Below are 19402 nucleotides of genomic sequence, written 5' to 3' on the forward strand. Positions count from 1 at the left end.
ATGCAAATTAATTACTTAAAAATCATACAATGTGATTTTCTGGATTTAGATTCCATCTCTCACAGTTAAAGTGTACCGATGATAAAAATTACAGACCTCTACATGCTTTGTAAGTAGGAAAACCTGCAAAATCGGCAGTGTGTCAAATACTTCTTCTCCCCACTGTAGATACTTTTGTATCTGTTTCCTCCAGCATCTTCACAATAACCTTTGCTGTTGTTCTGGGATTGATTTGAGGTTTTCGCACCAAAATACATTAATCTCTAGGAGACAGAAGGCGTCTCCTTCCTGAGTGGTATGACGGCTGCGTGGTCCCATGGTGTTTATACTTGCGTACTATTGTTTGTACAGATGAACGTGGTACCTTCAGGCATTTGGAAATTGCTCCGAAGGATCAACCAGACTTGTGTAGGTCTACAATTTTTTTCTGAGGTCTTGGCTGATTTCTTTTGATTTTCCCATGATGTCAAGCAAAGAGGCACTGAGTTGTAAGGTAGACCTTGAAAAATATCTACAGGTACACCTCCAATTTACAAAAATAATGTCAATTAGCCTATCAGAAGCTTCTAAAGCCATGCCATCATTTTCTGGAATTTTCTAAGCTGTTTAAAGGCACAGTCAACTTAGTTTATGTAAACTTCTGACCCACTGGAATTGTGATACAGTAAAATAATCTGTCTGTAAACAATTGTTGGAAAAATGACTTGTGTCATGCACAAAGTAGATGTCCTAACCGACATGCCAAAACTATGGATGGTTCACAAGAAATGTGTCGAGTGGTTGAAAAAAGAGTTTTAATGACTTCAACCTAAGTGTATGTAAACTTCTGACTTCAACTGTACATATATAGCACATGTCAAAAGTTTGGACACACATACTCATTCAAGGGTTTTCCTTTATTTTTACTATTTTCTACATTGTACATTAATACTGAAGACATCACAACTATGAAATAACACATATGGAATCATGTAGTAACCAAAAACATGAGGATCCGGGGGGCCCTGCCAAATCTTTTCAGCCTCTTAAGGGGGAAGAGGCGTTGTCTTGCCTTCTTCACAACTGCGTTGGTGTGTGTGGACCATGATAGATCCTTAGTGATGTGGACACAGAAGAACTTGAAGCTCTCGACCCGCTCAACTACAGCTCTGTCGATGTGAATGGGGGTGTACCCTCCGTTTCCTGTAGTCCACGTTTTGCTCCTTTGTCTTGCTGACATTGAGGGAGAGGTTGTTCTGGCACCCCACTGACAGGTCTCTGACCTCCTCCCTATAGGTTGTCTCATCGTCGTCGGTGATCAGGCCTACTACCGTCATGTCGTTGGCAAACACCAATGATGGTGTTGAAGTTGCTCGCAACCATGCAGTGGTGGGTGAACAGAGAGTACAGGAGGGGAGTAAGCACGCACCCCTGAGGGGATTTGTGTTGATGGTCAATTTGGCAGATGTGTTGTTACTTACCCTCACCACCTGTGTTGAACGCTGAGCTGTAGTCATTGAACAGCAATCTCACATAGGTGATCCTTTTTTCCAGGGGGGAAAGGGCAGTATGGAGTGCAATAGAGATTGCGCCATCAGTGGGTCTGCTGGGGCGATATGCGAATCAGTCTTCTCCTCGATGCGCAAATAGTCACGAAACCAAACATGGTAATCACCATCCCTCAAGTAAATGCCTTGTTATTCAACCATAAATATAGGCCTAAGATGAATGCTCAAATAATACTTCTTCCTCTTGTCTCGATATAGTAACACATAGGGAGTAAACATCTTTAATAATAACTGTACTAAATGTCATAACTGAGGAGTCGTTGGCCTCTGACACAGTCAGACTTTTATTCTCTTCACAGCGGAAAGTGGCAGCTGTAGAATCAGGCGTCCAAACAGTCTCTCTCAGAGCCCAGGACGCCTTTTTACACTATTTATAGTAAATGGACTTTTTGTGACAAAAGTTGGCAGAGGAGCACTTCTTCTAGCTGAAGGATCTTGTTCAGTTGAGACGTGGTCGGTCAGCGCTCACATTTCATCCGCACTCTGACTCTACTCCGAACATGCCAATGACAACAAATCTGTGCCCCGGGGTACCACACGTCCTTTTTACTACTGTCAAATCAGCCGCTCTCGAATGTCAGCCAGCGCGCCATCTCTCCTGTCAGCGTGGCTGCCGACGCCAGGCTAAATCATCGTCCATCCAGGCTCTCAGGAGCCAGCCGTTTATATTCAGTGCCACATTGGTGTCAGAGAGGGGAGCCAGTGGTGGAGCCTGTGGTGCCGGATGCTCTGTACTACAACTGCACAGTCACCTGCATCTGAAATGGCATCCTATTCGCTATATACTGCAGGGCTTTCAGCAGAGCTGAGTTCTATATAGTGCACTATATAGGGTATAGGATGCCATTCATTTTGCATCCCTAGCCTTTACCAGTCCAATCATAATCTTTAGCTCCAGTCCAATCATAATCAGCTGCTTGATCATGTTGGCTGATCCCCATCAGAGCAACTAAGGATGCCAGTTCATAGAGAAAGCCTTGCATATTTTATTAGAACGGGCACTTTTGGCCACAATTTGTTCATTTTGCTCGACCTTTGTGATTCATTAAAAAGACATGCGAAAGCTCGATGGTAGGGAAAGTGGAGGAGGGTGACAAAGTTAAGACAGGGTAAAGTATTGAAAGTTAGCTGGAATCAGCTATGATATGAACTATTTTTCTCTCTGTCTTTCAGATGATCCAACCCAGGTTGGAAAAGGTTTTGCTGTCATTACAGTGCTGGACATCAATGACAACCCTCCGGTATTTGCCATCGAGTATGAGACCCTCTTGTGTGAGAATGCCGCTCCTGGACAGGTGAGAAACTGAAGATAATGTACATTTTCTGATGGGGAAGGAAATGATTGGTACAGTACTGCATCCACCAACCTTTTTGATTCAGTTCATATTTACTATACATTGCTTATATACTTTTAAAATGTCAGATATTTAATAATTTTGTGTGTTCCTCACACACTGTTTGATTCCCATTGGTTGGCAACATGCGGCCTTTGGAAACCAATGTTCCCAATAAAACTTGAATCGGCCCCAGACTGTATGGATCATCCCCTTTCAAAGCTTGAGGTAATTTCAGGGAGACACTTTTAGATCAAATTGCAGGTATTGTTGGTGTTTGTATCCTTAATTAGCAATGTTACAGTCATTTATGCTGCTGCTGCCAGCTGAATTAATGACAGTGTTTGAATTTCCCGTGGCTCTACAATGATATCATACAGTAACATGATATTTCATGCTGGGGTGGAGTGGGTGTCTGCCCGGGTCTGATTCCTCATTCGGAGTGTGTGTGTGTGCGTGCGTGTGCGTGTGTATAATTAGAGGATCAGTGTGGCGGGCACTGGAGCGGAAAATGCATCACAACATTATGCAAATGAAACAGGGGAAGGCTGGAATTTAGTTTCAGAAAGGCGTGTCAGGCGCTTTAGCCGTGCAATACATTCTCTCTGTGTTTAGCATTTGCCCTCATTGTCGCCAAATGACTGCTGCGATGGCAATTCGTCTACTCCTGGCATTTGGAAAATACAATCAAAGGGTGGAAAAGGCAAGCATGTAGAACTGAATAAGTACGATTGATCAAAATGATGCATTGATTTGGGAATGGCTATTAGGCCTGTTTAAATATGTTATTTACATTCCCCTTGATCACAGTGGGGTGTATAAGAATAACAAAATGATTTGATTTGGAAAATGAAAGCAGTTTTATGTAGCCTACACATTCGTCTTGTAACCACAGTATGATATAAATCTCTTCTGCCATGGGAGCCAGTTAAACTCTTTGGTTTGGGGAAAATTTGCCTTCAAGTCTGTAGGATCGTTAAAAGGCTATTGGTAGTTTGGTAGTCCCTTTGACGCAAAACTGAATGAATAACTTAACCAGATCCACAGACTTCTGTTGCCCGTCTCTCCCATCCCTGTTCAAGTAGATTGTTCGGTCGATTAAGAGTTTCAATGTGTTGACATTTCTTGTTCTCACATATTTAATGGTCTCACTCCAAAAATGAGTCATTACCTTGGAGTGAAATTATAATTTTCTTGATTGAGGTGTTTGAAAATATTACATTATTGTGTTGAGATGTTGGACTATATTGTAGAGCATGCCATCTCCTGTCCATGCCCTTTGAAAAGCATTATTTTTAGGATACTTTGCTTTTTCTCTTTCAATAAAAAGCTCTCTGCTGCACTTTAAGCTAGCCTATACATCACATGCATTTGTCCTTGTCACACCATGATACATGAGGAAATTGCTTTGCCTTTACGTGCCATCACCTTCCTTACCTTGTTCTCATACACTACAGTTGTGTGTCAGAGGCAGCCCAGGGTCTGACTCAGAGTAGGAGTGCTGATCTAGGATCATGTCTCCCCTGTCTGTGTAATCTTATTCATTACGATCTAAAAGGCTAAACTGATCCTAGAGGAGCAGTGCTTGAACCATTTTCTTTCAAATCCTTGATTGAGCTTGCCTGATAAAATCGGACTAATGGAATACTCCCAAATCTTCAAACCACCAGTCTCTCTGGCTCTCCAGGAAGGATCAATCAAACACTTAAATATTTAAAAGTAAACACTATTTTAACACAGGTCTGGTCAACGCAATGGTCTAATTATTATGTCTTCCCTCATACCTGTAAAAGTGCCAGGCCAATGTGTCATGGTTGACCTGTTGAACCATATGTACCACACATGTTTTCTTTAGACAGAACTCGTTCAAAAGCACCACTTTTTTTTCTTTTTTTTAAAAAGGGAATGGTGCTGGAGGGGATGGCTGCCGTTTTACGTGCTCCTAACCAACTGTGCTATTTTGTAAATTTTTTCACGTTGTTTGTAACTTGTTTTTTTTAAAACTTTTTTGTACATAATGTTGCTGCTACCATCACTTATGACTGAAAATAACTTCTGGACATCAGAACAGCGATAATTCACCTCGAACTGGACAAAGATTTTTTCTTTAATGAGTCTGACGTGATGGATATACTGCTTTCTTGGAAACGGGCCCAAATCCCCGTAATATGCATGAAGAAAAGACGGAGAAAAAGGGGGCGGAGGTCGGGCTGCCTCTTTACTCACTCATAGGCGAGTGAGTAAACCCCCTCTACCATCAGTCCTATTAGCCAACGTGCAATCATTGGATAACAAAATGGATGAACTCCAATTAAGGATATCCTACCAACGGGACATTAAAACTGCAATATCTTATGTTTCACTGAGTTGTGGCTAAACGACGACATGGATAACATACAGCAGGCAGGGTTTTCTGCCCATCTTCAAGATAGTACACCCGCCTCCGGTCATACAAGGGGTGGCGGTCTGAGTCTATTTATAAATAATAGCTGGTGCACAAAATCTAATATTAAGGAAGTCTCTATATTTTGCTCGCCTGAGGTAGAGTATCTCATGATAAGCTGTAGACCACACTATTTACCAATAAAGTTTTCATCTATAATTTTTGTAGCTGTCTATTTATCACCACAATCCGATGCTGGCACTTAGACGGCACTCAACGAGCTGTATCGGGTCATAAGCAAACAGGAAAATGCTCATCCAGAGGCGGCGCTAGTGGCCGGGGACTTTAATGCAGGGAAACTTAAATCCGTTTACCTAATTTCTACCAGCATGTTATATGTGCAAGTGGTCAGCGGACACAGATGCTAAGCTACAGGACTGTTTTGCTAGCACAGACTGGAATATGTTCCAGGATTCTTCTGATGGTATTTGGGGGGGACACCACATCAGTCACTGGTTTCATCAATAAGTGCATCGATGACGTTGTCCCCACAGTGACCGTACGTACAAACCCCAACCAGAAGCCATGGATTACAGGCAACATCCGCACTGAGCTAAAGGGTAGAGCTTCTGCTTTCAAGGAGCGGGACACTAACCTGGACGCTTATAAGAAATCCCGCTATGCCCTCTGACAAACCATCAAACAGGCAAAGCGTCAATACAGGACTACGATTGAATTGTACTACACCGGCTCCGACGCTCGTCGGATTTGGCAGGGCTTGCAAACTATTACGGACTACAAAGGGAAGCACAGCCGCGAGCTGCCCAGTGACATGAGCCTACCAGACGAGCTAAATAACTTCTATGCTCGCTTTGAAGCAAGCAACACTGAAGCAGACATGAGAGCATCAGCTGTTCCAGATAACTGTGTGATCATGCTCTCCGTAACCGATGTAAGACCTTTAAACAGGTCAACATTCACAAGGCCGCAGGGCCAGACAGATTACCAGGACGTGTATTCTGAGCATGCGCTGACCAACTGACAAGTGTCTTCACTGACATTTTCAACCTCTCCCTGACCGAGTCCGTAATACCAACATGTTTCAAGCAGACCACCATAGTTCCTGTCCCCAAGAACACCAAGGAAACCTGCCTAAATTATTACCGACCCTTCTGTAGCCATGAAGTGCTTTGAAAGGCTGGTCATGGCTCACATCAACACCATTACTCCAGAAACCCTAGACCCACTCCAATTTGCATACCGCCCCAACAGATCCACAGATGATGCAATCTCTATTGCACTCCACACTATCCTTTCCCACCTGGACAAAAGCAACACCTATTTGAGAATGCTATTAATTGACTACAGCTTGGCGTTCAACACCATAGTGCCCTCATAGCTCATCACTAAGGGAAGGACCATGGGACTAAACACCTCCGACTGCAACTGGATCTTGGACTTCCTGACTGGCCGCCCCCAGGAGGTAAGGGTAGGTAACAACACATCTGCCACGCTGATCCTCAGCACAGGGGCCCCTCAGGGGTGTATGCTCAGTCCCCTCCTGTACTCTGCATGGCCAAGCACGACTCCAACACCATCACTAAGTTTGCCGATGACACAACAGCCTGATCACTGACAACAATGAGACAGCCTATAGGGAGGAGGTCAGAGACCTGGCAGTGTGGTGGCAAGATAACAATCTCTCCCTCAATGTGATCAAAACAAAGGAGATGATTGTGGACTACAGAATATGATTGTGGACTGAGCACACGCCCATTCTCATCGATTGGGATGTGTGGAGCAGGTTGAGTGTCCACATCACCAACAAACTATCATGGTTCAAACAAACCAAGCCAGTCGTGAAGAGGGCATGACAATAACTATTCCCCCTCAGGAGACTGAAAAGAGTTGACATGGATCCTCAGATCCTCAAAAAGTTATACAGCTGCATCATCGAGAGCATCACCGCCTGGTATGGCAACTGCTCTGCCTACGACCGCAAGGCACTACAGAGGGTAGTGCGTACAGCCCAGTACATCATTGGGGCCAATCTTCCTGCCATCCAGGACCTCTATACCAGTCGGTGTCAGAGGAAGGCACTAAAGATTGCCAAGGACTGCAGCCACCCTAGTCATAGACTGTTCACTAAGGTCTACTACACCTGTTGTATTCGGTGCATGTGACAAATCAAATTTGATTTGATTTTTGCGTTTCTACACTGAAAGATTATGAGGTTAACAAGAACCCAGCGCTGGTTAAATAGTGAACAGGACACACACATTGTGTTTCACCTAGCCTCGTCACAAACCAGGCTTCTCTGAAATGGGAAACCTGGGGAAGTTCCATAGCAGAAATTATCTAAAGAGGGGTCGGAAACCTGGTGTAAATCAGTGACGCCTAGCAACACCACAAATCTTGTTTGGGGGGAGCACCAAAGGTGCTCACCAGCATGGGTGACAAATCATTTTAGAATGTTTGCAGCATGCTGGTTTTCCCAGCATTTCTCTGTTATTTTCGAGGTGAGCTAAAGTTCCAGCAAGAGGGTAGAAATGGTCTACAATGCTGGCAAAATCAATATTTTTAATTCTGATGTTTCTAATGTGATAATTGGCTGTAAAGGCTAGCATGATGGAAAATAAGTAGCTAGCCACAATGAGGTTTGTTTTTAGAAAATTCAGCTAACCTTGTCAGCTACCTACTGTAGGTATAACTAACTAGCTAGCTACACGCTAGTTACATTTCTCTAAAGATTATAAAGCCAACAAAATGTTAAGAAAAACTGCATATTAGTGACCTAAAAGGTTAGCTGTGTTAGCTTATCCAAGGTCAGTGATACATACAGCAACCATGCACTGTCTATGGGAACAAATGTAATCATGTTGCAAGCAACATTGCTAAAATGAATGAAATAAAATAAAATGAACCTCATACAATGTTACCTGTAATGCTCATCTTCTGTAACCTAATAGTCCTCTCCTTATTTTCATACTGTACTGAAATTACAAGGATTTGAATTTACACTAAACAAATTTATGTCAGCACTTAAAAGGGTACAAAATCTTGCATATGGATTCCCTCATACATTGTCTACTGGTATCATTTTAAATTGAGAACATATAGCTCAACATGTAAACAATGTGTGTGTTTAGCTATTCCGGCTTCAGATGACAGATGCCCATAAAGCCAGTAGTACCATCATACTGTAGGCCTATGGCTGCATTTGTGATGCATGTCATATGATATGCTGCAAAATGGATGCACATACTGTAGCTGATATACTGAGAGAGAGTGACAATCAAATAAAACAGAATGATCTTACAACTAGACAAAAACTAAATGTTAATTTGAGAATACAACACAGAAACGCAGACACATTACAGACAGAACCCCCTCCGCTCTTTATTGCAGGATTGTGATGGATGATTAATCTACATTGACACTAGTTCATTTTAAATAATAGTTTAACAATTACAACAAGTTTAAAAACTTCTCTTCAAAGAATCAACACTTCATCACTTCAAAATGTACAAATACTAATATGGAAAGATTAGACATCTTAGTCTGAACAACATTAGATAATTGAGTAGTAACAAGTAGGCTAATATTACTAAAGCATGATTTCAGGTTAGAAGAAAAAAACGACATACCAGCGGTGGCGAACATTGCTCCACTGATCCCTGATCTACTGGGTGAGCAGACTTATTTTATTCAAGCTCAGCAATAGCACACTTGATTATCAACTCATTAGATTTGCTAAGTTGAATCAGGAGTGTTATTTCTGGGCTGAAACAGAACCCTGCACACCCAGCAAACCTCCAGTAGGGTTAGCCTGCTCCAACTGTAATAGGTTTATACATTGTGTGTGGTCTTTAACTGTATTTTTGTATACTTTTGATAACATATGTAGGTCATAACATACTGTATAACCCATGGCATATAGGATATACCCTTAGTCTCTTGGGACATGCAAACAGGCTTTCACAGCTTAACATATCTGAGGACAGAAAACATCACAAACAAACAGGCTTCATTCTACTTAAATTTGACAGCACTGAAAAATATGTTGCTATTATCTCTCTGTCCTCAAACTCCTCCCCTCTTGGGACTTGAACTGGATAATCTTTTCATAATGTCCTCCCACGAAATTACCTGCCCTACCCAGTATCCAGTAGCCTACACTGTCCCTTTACTGACAGCTGGAACTGAATTTTCAACCTCTTCAATGGCTGTTATCTACAAATGTATTTGGAGACTGAGTTTTAATTTACAATGATTAGATTAAGATAGCTGGCTAATAGAAAGTTAGCTAGCTGATTACATTTAATTCACTTTGCTAAACAGTATGTAAGTTAGCTAGCTAGCAGCTCAGTTAGCCTACAAAGTGGCCTACTGTAGCCAGGTAGCTAGCTAGCTAATAATACATAGGTTTTTACCATAAAAAAAGTATTTACTTAAATGAATAAGTTCTCCCACTGCCTGTTTTTTGGGTCCTTACAGAAACAAAATAATGGGCGTTTTTCGTGATATTTTAGGTGGTAGCAAAGCGCAGCCAGCAGCCATGTGGACAAATAGAGACACGGAAATAAAGTCTGTCAACAGAGCAGTTTAGAACATGTTGACTTTACCAGCATAATCCACTTCCAATTTCAATAAATATAAATCGCAGACTGACGGCTACACTTGATTACTTGAAAACTAGCATTTGAAACTAGCATAAGCAACAACTACCCGGATTGACAACTGTGACACACATAACACACAGCACCCCTTCTACGGCTGTGTTGGGGGATGGTTCTTGAAATGTAACATACTGTAGTATAGTATTCTACAATATAGTAAAACATTTTATAGTAAGCACAGGATCAGGATCGAGGGATACTACAGTGTGTAGTATAATATTCTATGGTATAAGTTTACTACATACTTCTATTCTAAGTACTGTATTCTGTAGTAAACTGTAGTATTTTTTCATGTGGGTATGCCCCTACTAAGCCACGCCTCCAGTCTTACCATCTGACCCGGTGGACCCTAGCTCAATAACTCAGCATCAACAACCCAATTTAAAGAAAACAATGGGTTGTTTGTGACCCAACTGGCTAGGTCAAAATAACCCAATGTGTGTTCTGTCCAATATTTACCAAAATTGGGTTGTTTTTAACCCATCATTTTATAGAATGCACTGCCTGTGGCATTATGCAAATGTGAAAAAATATATCTAGATATAATAAAAAAATATATATAAAGAAGGGGGAAAAGTTGACATTTGAGCTGGATAAAAACCCTATTTGAATAACAAGGAGCAATCAAACTGTCTGTTCCATATCAGGATGGGTGGACATGTTAGCAGAGCCTCCCTATCTTTTTAATTAACATGTATCTCTCTATACGTCCACCCTCGGGAATGGAACAGCAGAGAGCACACAAACAAACTCCTATAGACTCTATCTGCACATCGGCAGCCGCCTTCCCACTTCCCAACAAGCTTAGTTAAAACCTACAGCCGCCCACTGGAGAACTTCTCCCCCATTGGCCTGTAAGATTAAAACATAATGTTTGCCGTTCGGCTCAGGCACTGTGGCTCTGTGTGGCTCTGCACCGATTAGCCGGGAGCGCGGTGGTTAGAATAACCTGCCATCATTCAGGCCTAATTAGGGGCCGTCTCGTGGCACTGGCTCTCTCCAGAGACGCTACTTGTTACGGATCATCGGTGCGTCTGTCTTCTGCCATAATATTAATTTATATTACAACGGAGAGGAGGGGGGGGGGAGAGGGAGAGAGCAGAGGTCACACGCTTACAATCATTTCCATCAGTGTAGCTATTACGTAAATGAGTGGACTTTCTTGGCATTCTGCTGCCCCAATCTGCCACCCTGTGCCCCACTCCACCCCTCCCCTCTCACCCAACACACAGCCCCCAATAGACCTTGTCCCACCAAGTGCCCCCTTACTTTGTTTTGTTTGTTTTAGTTTTCCATTGGGTTCCTCTATTGATTGAAGAAGGAAAACTAACAGAAGTTAATCATAGCTACCAAAGTGAGGTTGATATATTTTCTTCGTTATTTAAATCTGTTGTAAATATTTGTCATAATTTTCTAAGAATTTGTACTATTAAAATAATAAGTGTGTTTTCACCTATTGTACTTCTTCCTGTTCCAATTAAGATTCATTATAGGTGTTTCTTGAAGATGGCAGTCAGAAATAAAACATTTAATTGAAGGGGGGAGTCGGAAAAACAACAATGTCATGGCACATGTGTCAGGAGAGAGAAAAAGAGGGACAGTTCAGTTGAATCTGTAAAAAGGGTGTACCACGATTCAAAATAGTGTATATGGTGACCCTCAACAGCATCTTAGCTCAGGTATTCAGTGTTCTCAGACAGACAGGTAGCTTCAGGCACACAGAGTCTCTCTCTTTTTTAAACACTTTCCTATAACCTCTCACTGAGACCCAGGTCTCTTTTTCAAACGATCCCCGCAATATACAGTACCAGTCAACAGCTTGTACACACCTACTCATTCAAGGGTTTTTCTTTATTTTTACTATTTGCTACATTGTAAAATAATAGTGAAGACATCAAAACTATGAAAAAACAGTAACCAAAAAAGTGTTAAAAAATGTAAATATATTTTATATTCTTCAAAGTAACCACCCTTTGCCTTGATGACAACTTTGCACACTCTTGGCTTTCTCTCAACCAGCTTTGCCTGGAATGCTTTTCCAACAGTCTTGAAAGAGTTCCCACATATGCTGAACAGCTGCTTTTCCTTCACTTTGTGGTCCAACTCATCCCAAACCATCTCAATTGGATTGAGGTCGGGTGATTGTGGAGGCCAGGTCATCTGATGCAGCACTCCATCCCTTTCCTTCTTGGTCAAATAGCCCTTACACAACCTGAAGGTGTGTTGGGTCATTGTCCTGTTAAAAAACAAATGATAGTCCCACTAAGCGCAAACCAGATGGGATGGTGTATCGCTGCAGAATGCTGTGGTAGCCATGCTGGTTAAGTGTGCCTTGAATTCTAAATAAATCAAAGACATTGTCACCAGCAAGCACCTCCACACCATCACACCTCCTCCTCCATGCTTCACGGTGGGAACTACACATGCAGAGATCATCCATTCACCTGCTCTGCATCTCACAAAGACACGGCGGATGGAACCAAAAATCTCAAATTTGGACTCATCAGACCAAAAGACAGATTTCCACCAGTCTAATGTCCATTGCTCGTGTTTCTTGGCCCAAGCAAGTCTCTTCTTCATATTGGTGTCCTTTAGTAATGGTTTCTTTGCAGCAATTTGACCATGAAGGCCTGATTCACGCTGTCTCCTCTATAGAAGAGATAACTCTAGGTCTTCCTTTCCTGTGCCGGTCCTCATGAGAGCCAGTTTCATCATAGCGCTTGATGGCTTTTGCGACTGCACTTGAAGAAATTTCAACGTTTTTGAAATGTTTCGGATTGACTCACCTTCATGTCTTAAAGTAATGATGGACTGTCGTTTCTCTTTGCTTATTTAAGCTGTTCTTGCCATAATATGGACTTGGTATTTTACCAAAAATGTCTATCTTCTGTATACCACCCCTACCCTGTCACAACACAACTGATTGGCTGAAACGCATTAAGAAGGAAATCAATTCCACAAATGAACTTTTAACAAGGCACACCTGTTAATTGAAATGCATTCCAGGTGACTACCTCATGAAGCTGCTTGAGAGAATGCCAAGTGTGTGCAAAGCTGTCATCAAGGCAAAGGGTGGCTACTTTGTTTCAATTCATTTGTTAAACACTTTTTTGGTTACTACATGATTCCATATGTGTTTTTTCATAGTTTTGATGTCTTCACTATTATTCTACAATGTAGAAAATAGTAAAAATAAAGAAAATGCCTTGAATGAGTAGGTGCGTCCAAACTTTTCACTGGTTCTGTACAAAAATACACATTTTTAGCAGGTAACAAATTAAAATCTTATAAAGACCATAGTGGACTAAATGTTCAAACTTCAGCCTGTGGACAGAACACACGTTGGGTTATTTGTTGCCCACCAGTTGGGTCACTTAAAAGCTCTGCGTGGTCAATCTGTAGTCAGCAGCGGCATTAAAGCATTTACTGTGATACGGTCTCCGCAGAAGTCAGAGCATTTATACTTCTAGCGCTTTGCGGAGTAGAGCTGTTGTGAAGGAAGTTGTCAAGGAAGTGAGTTTGTGTTTATACTTCCTGACCCACCTACCGTCAACCAATCATGTCAATGCGGAGCTATACGGAGCTACACGGATCCCTCCGGCTTTGTAAAAAAAATTGGAAGGCGCACGGTGCTGCGATGCAGTGCTCAATTTGCCCGCTGCATGCCTCTGGAGGCTCTGCAATTGCGTCACACCCTCTATACGGAGCGTCCAACCAAATTTACGGCTCAAGCATAAATTGGCTTTTAGTTGGATCATTGAGCTATGATCCAGCGGGTCAGATCAGAAGACTGGAGGACATGGGTTGCCAAAAATAGCTATCTAAAAGCCACGCCCCTACTAAGCCACGCCTCCAGTCTTCTCATCTGATCTGGTGGATCATAGCTCAATAACCCAGCATCAATAACCCAATTTAAAGAAAACAATGGGTTGTTTGTGACCCAACTGACTGGGTCCAAATAATGTGTGTTCTGTCCAATATTTACCCAAATTGGGTTGTTTTTAACCCAGCATTTTTTTGTGTACCCACATAAAAAAATACCACAGTATACTATGGTATAAATACTATAGTATTCACCGTAGTGTTTTTGCAGACTAAAATCTGCAAAAACACTACAGTGAATACCGCAGTATTTACTGTAATATACTGTATTATTTACGATAGTTTTCTACAGTATATTACAACATGTTATAGGAAGCACTACACGATCGAGGGATACTACAGTGTGTAGTATAATATTCTATGGTATACTAAAGTTTACTACATAATTCTATAATAAGTACTGTGGGTACACTGGAGTTCAATCCATATCTGCTTAGTCTATGTCTCTTGGCTGGACGAGACTATTTTGACACACAACAGTCCAGAGTTGAGCTGGCTGACTTATATAAATGAACGGAGATTGAAACAATGGTATTTGTTGACCATTGTGAGTATTGATTACAGTCAAACTCCAGAGTATGTCTGAATTAGTGCCTCAGTGGGGGTATTAGCGGTGGGTGGATGGTTAGGAAGCGTGGGGGGCATGAGGTCTTGTAGATTTGGGGAAATTATGTTACATTTGATACTGGCGCTCCGATGCGTGTGTCGAAATCGCTAAGCAGTTTACTTCGAAGCAGTGTTCCGATGCTTGTATCACTTTATCAGAAGAACATGATCAATGACGTCCGAAGATTTGTTTAATCGAAAAACCACCTGATTGGTTTGATAGAAGACAAAAAAGGCTACGCTTTTCAACTCAATTGGCAAAAAAAAACTCAATGCTACAGGAAGCTTCAATCCCCATCACTAATTTGGGGCAAGCTGTATGTGCCGCGTGTCACTGATGTGGGTGTTGTTTTCGGTGTTGATGCCGCGGTGGGGGCAGGAGTGAAACTGCGAGAAGCAAGGGGTGTGAAAACCATGGGCGCTGCCCCCTCCCAGTGTCAACACCACCCCATGGTGACATCCAGCCATCTACCCCCCCCATCTCCCGTAGCCATGGTAACAGTCCGTGTATATTTGAACTCTGGATTCAACTTTCAATACCACCCGTTATCTTGTTGTGGAAAAAGATCCTCATCATCTGTACATGGACAGCCTGACTGATGTAAATGATAAACGTGGGCCAATCAAATTAATGAGCCGGATTGTCTGTCCATGCTGACGTGTTGAGTGCTGCAAACGTGTAATTTCACCTACGTATGATGAAGCTTTTGGAAATGTTCTTTATGCCCGCTCTAGAGACAAGTGATGATAATTAAATCACGACTAGAGTTAGGTGTCAAGTTGCTGTACGGCCGTTATAAAGAGAGGCAGCAATCACGGTTGTTGTCGCAGTCAAAAAACAAATGGTAAGATATAAAATCGAGATCTCGTTCTACAGCCCTGTCTAAACCCAGACACTTTGAAAGTGATCATTTGTAAGGTTTTCTTTTGCCTTATCTTGTTTTAGCTCAGACAAGTTAGGAGGCCATCTAACTTTATAGAGGGGCAATTTATCTGTAATTTATCTCTAATCAGGTTGTGGAGCAGTAGAACCGGCAAGGACGGAGGTGTGTGTGTGCACGTTACTCTGAATGAGCAAACATTCCCTGCCTTCCTCTGTGTTTATCCGGTGCCGACGTAAAGGCACAAATGAAGACATGGTCGCCCTTTTATGTCTATTTGATCTGAGATCCAGCCGTGTGTAAACTCAAAATCCCTCTACTTCTGTGATTTATTTGACTCCTCAGTCTTGCCTCTGACAGGCACCGTTCAACTGTTCATGTCTCTCTGTGTGAATTTATGTCTACATCCATGTCTTTTCCCTTCTGTCTCCTACTCGAACCATTAGAGGATTGGCCGCCGAAGAGTTTACGAAATGGTTTGCATCACCGCCTTGCTAATGAAAGGCATTATACATATACCTTCCCTCTCACTGCAAGTCATGAATTAAATTAATACCTTTCTCTAGATGAGTTTATTGCAATATTCAAAGAACATCAAAGAGGTCCCATATCCTTCATTATTAGGGGATAAGGCAAGCCACATATGTAGAGGGATGTCTATATTTGTATTGAAATGTGTATTTCACTGCACATGCATGTTATATGAAATAATAAATATATATTGCACCATGTGAAGAAATTATGTATTTCACGTTGCGCAGATGTGCATACAGTGCTTCCATGTTCAGGCTATAATGTCATGTATTGTAGCTGTAGCTCACTGTATCTACCATGATACACACATCTAAACCAATGAGTGAATTTGAGATTTCTGCCAATAGATCACTTTTTTTTTGTCTAATTTTAATCTCAGCACCAGGGAGTAGTGCACATGCAATATTCATGAAATCACATATGATGATAAAATCTCCCTGGGTCTGTCAGTCCTAATTGGCAGGGTGTCTTTCTCCACCTCCTCTAGTTTCTAATACCTGACAGCTTGTAACTACAAGCATTTAATCAAAGATGACAACTGATAATCCATGTCTCAGCCATGATGGATCGTTGGCTGCCTTTGTGTTACTTTGTGTTTTTGTCTGAGGTTACTTTAAATGTATTCCTCAATATGGTGGGTAGTAGGTGATAATTTAGCATGAAGTGTTTTTATCCTTTTACTGCAGTGGGCTAAATCAGTGTCACACAGAGTGTTTTTAGTAGTCTTAAACTATGGGCTTAAAGAAATAAGACACCTGTACCATGTCAAATATAGAGTTTAAATGTGTACCATTTTTAGTTTGCATCCCGATATTACACTTTATATACACCACAGAAGACTGAAATATAACAAAACTGTTTGACATAGAAACACCGGATTTTGGCATTTAAAAATAAGGTATGTTTATTAATTACAAAATTCTGAAAAATATGAATAACATTTCACCCATGAGGCCAGTTGAGGGTGATTTGGTCATTTGACTGCAGGAAAGGGGTATATACTATGAACTTCTTTGCTTGGATGCAATCCATGGTTTTAGGGGATGTCGTTAGGTTGAGGTTCTTATTGTGGATGACTTCATTGGAAGCAGTGGAGACAAAACACTGTGCTGGACTGTAGACGTAGGAATGGCGGTGTACTGTATATCACTCACTATGATGGCCCTTGTATTTGTATTTATTATGGATCCCCACTCTTCCTGGGGTCCAGCAAAATTAAGGCAGTTTATACAATTTTAAAACATTACAATACATTCACAGATTTCACAACACACTGTGTGCCCTCAGGCCCCTACTCCACCACTACCACATACAGTATCTACAGTACTACATCCATGTGTATGTATGTTATTGTGTGTGTGTGTGCCAATGTTTGTGTTGCTTCACAATCCCCGCTGTTCCATAAGGTGTTTTTTTATCTGTTTTTTTAATCAAATTTTACTGCTTGCGTCAGTTACTTGATGTGGAATAGAGTTCCATGTAGTCATGGCTCTATGTAGTACTGTGTGCCTCCCATAGTCTGTTCTGGACTTGGACTGTGAAGAGACCTCTTGTGGCATGTCTTGTGGGGTATGCATGGCTGTCCGAGCTGTGTGCCAGTAGCTTAGAGAGATAGTTTGGTGCATTCAACATGTCAATACCTCTCATAAATAAAAATAGTGAGGAAGTCAATCTCTCCTCCACTTTCAGCCAGGAGAGATTGACTTGCATGTTAATAAAATTATCTCTCTGTATACATCGAAGGGCCAGCCGTGCTGCGCAGTTCTGAGCCAATTGCAATTTTCCTAAGTCCTTTTTTGTGGCACCGACTGAACAGTAGTCAAGATGCGACAAAACTAGGGCCTGTAGGACCTGCCTTGTTGATAGTGTTGTTAAGAAGGCAGAGCATCGCTTTATTATAGACAGACTTCTCCCCATCTCAGCTACTACTGCATCAATATGTTTTGACTATGACAGTTTAGAATCTAGTGTTGCTCCAAGCAGTTTAGTCATCTCAACATTCTCAATTTCCAAAATTATTTATTACAATATTTAGTTGAGGTTTAGGGTTTAGTGAGTGTTTTGTTCCAAACACAATGCTTTTAGTTTTAGAAATAATTAAGTTTAACTTATTCCTTGCCACCCACTCTGAAACTAACTGCAGCTCCTTGTTGAGTGTTGCAGTCATTCCAGTCGCTGTAGTAACAGACATGTATAGCGTTGAGTCATCCGCATACATAGAAACTCTGGCTTTACTCAAAGTCAGTGGCATGTCGTTAGTAAAAATTGAAAAAAGCAAGGGGCCTAAACAGCTACCCTGGGGAATTACTGATTCGAACTGGATTATATTTGATTGGCTTCCATTAAAGAACACCCTCTGTGTTCTGTTAGACAAGTAACTCTTTATCCACATTATAGCAGGGGGTGTAAAGCCATAACACATACGTTTTTCCAGCAGCAGACTATGATCAATAATGTCAAAAGCTGCACTGAAGTCTAACAAGACAGCCCCCACAATCATTTTATCATCAATTTCTCTCAGCCAATCATCAGTAATTTGTGTAAGTGCTGTGCTTGTTGAGTGTCCTTCCCTATAAGCATGCTGAAATTCTGTTGTCAATTTATTTACTGTAAAATAGCATTGTATCTGGTCAAACACCATTTTTTCCAGAAGTTTACTAAGGGTTGGTAACAGGCTGATTGGTCGGCTATTTGAGCCAGTAAAGGGGGATTTACTCTTCTTAAGTAGCGGAATGACTTTAGCTTCCCTCCAGGCCCGAGGGCACACGCTCTCTAGTAGGTTTAAATTGAAGATGAGGCAAATAGGAGTGGCAATATCGTCTGCTATTATCCTCAGTAATTTTCCATCTAGATTGTCAGACCCTGGTGGCTTGTCATTGTTGATAGACAACAATATTTTTTTTCACCTCTTCCACACTGACTTTACGGAATTCAAAAGTACAATTCTTGTCTTTCATAATTTGTTCCGAAATACTTGGATGTGTAGTGTCAGCGTTTGTTGCTGGCATGTCATCCCTAAGTTTGCTTATCTTGCCAATTAAAAAGTCATTAAAGTAGTTTGCAATATCAGTGGGCTTTGTGATGAATGAGCCATCTGATTCAATAAATGAAGGAGCCGAGTTGGCTTTTTTCCCAAAATTTCATTTAAGGTGCCCCAAAGCTTTTTTACTAACATTCTTTATATCATTTATCTTTGTGTCATAGTGTAGTTTATTTTATTTTTTATTTAGTTTAGTCACATGATTTCTTAATTTGCAGTACGTTTGCCAATCAGTTGAGTTGCCAGACTTAATTGCCATACCATTTGCCTCATCCCTCTCAACCATACAATTTTTAAATTCCTTATCAATCCAAGGGGATTTAACAGTTTTTACAGTCATTTTCTTAATGGGTGCGTGTTATTAGTAACTGGAATAAGTAGTTTCATAAATGCGTCAAGTGCAGCGTCTGGTTGCTCCTCATTACACACCACAGACCAGCAAATATTCTTTACGTTATCAACATATGAATCACTACAAAGCTTCTTGTATGACCCCATATACACTATATTAGGCCC

At 41.3% G+C, this 19402-nt stretch overlaps 1 protein-coding gene across 1 annotated transcript in view; it reads left to right on the top strand.

The window, feature by feature from the left end:
* Positions 1 to 19402, top strand: part of LOC120050393 (cadherin-7-like) — a 99886-nt gene that overhangs the window by 61793 nt on the left and 18691 nt on the right. The window contains exon 7 of the mRNA XM_038996981.1: positions 2721 to 2842. Within this exon, the coding sequence (XP_038852909.1) occupies positions 2721 to 2842 (122 nt within the window). The remainder of the gene's footprint in view (positions 1 to 2720; positions 2843 to 19402) is intronic.

Source organism: Salvelinus namaycush, chromosome 7 (genome assembly GCF_016432855.1).
Source record: "Salvelinus namaycush isolate Seneca chromosome 7, SaNama_1.0, whole genome shotgun sequence".
Lineage (NCBI taxonomy): Eukaryota > Metazoa > Chordata > Actinopteri > Salmoniformes > Salmonidae > Salvelinus > Salvelinus namaycush.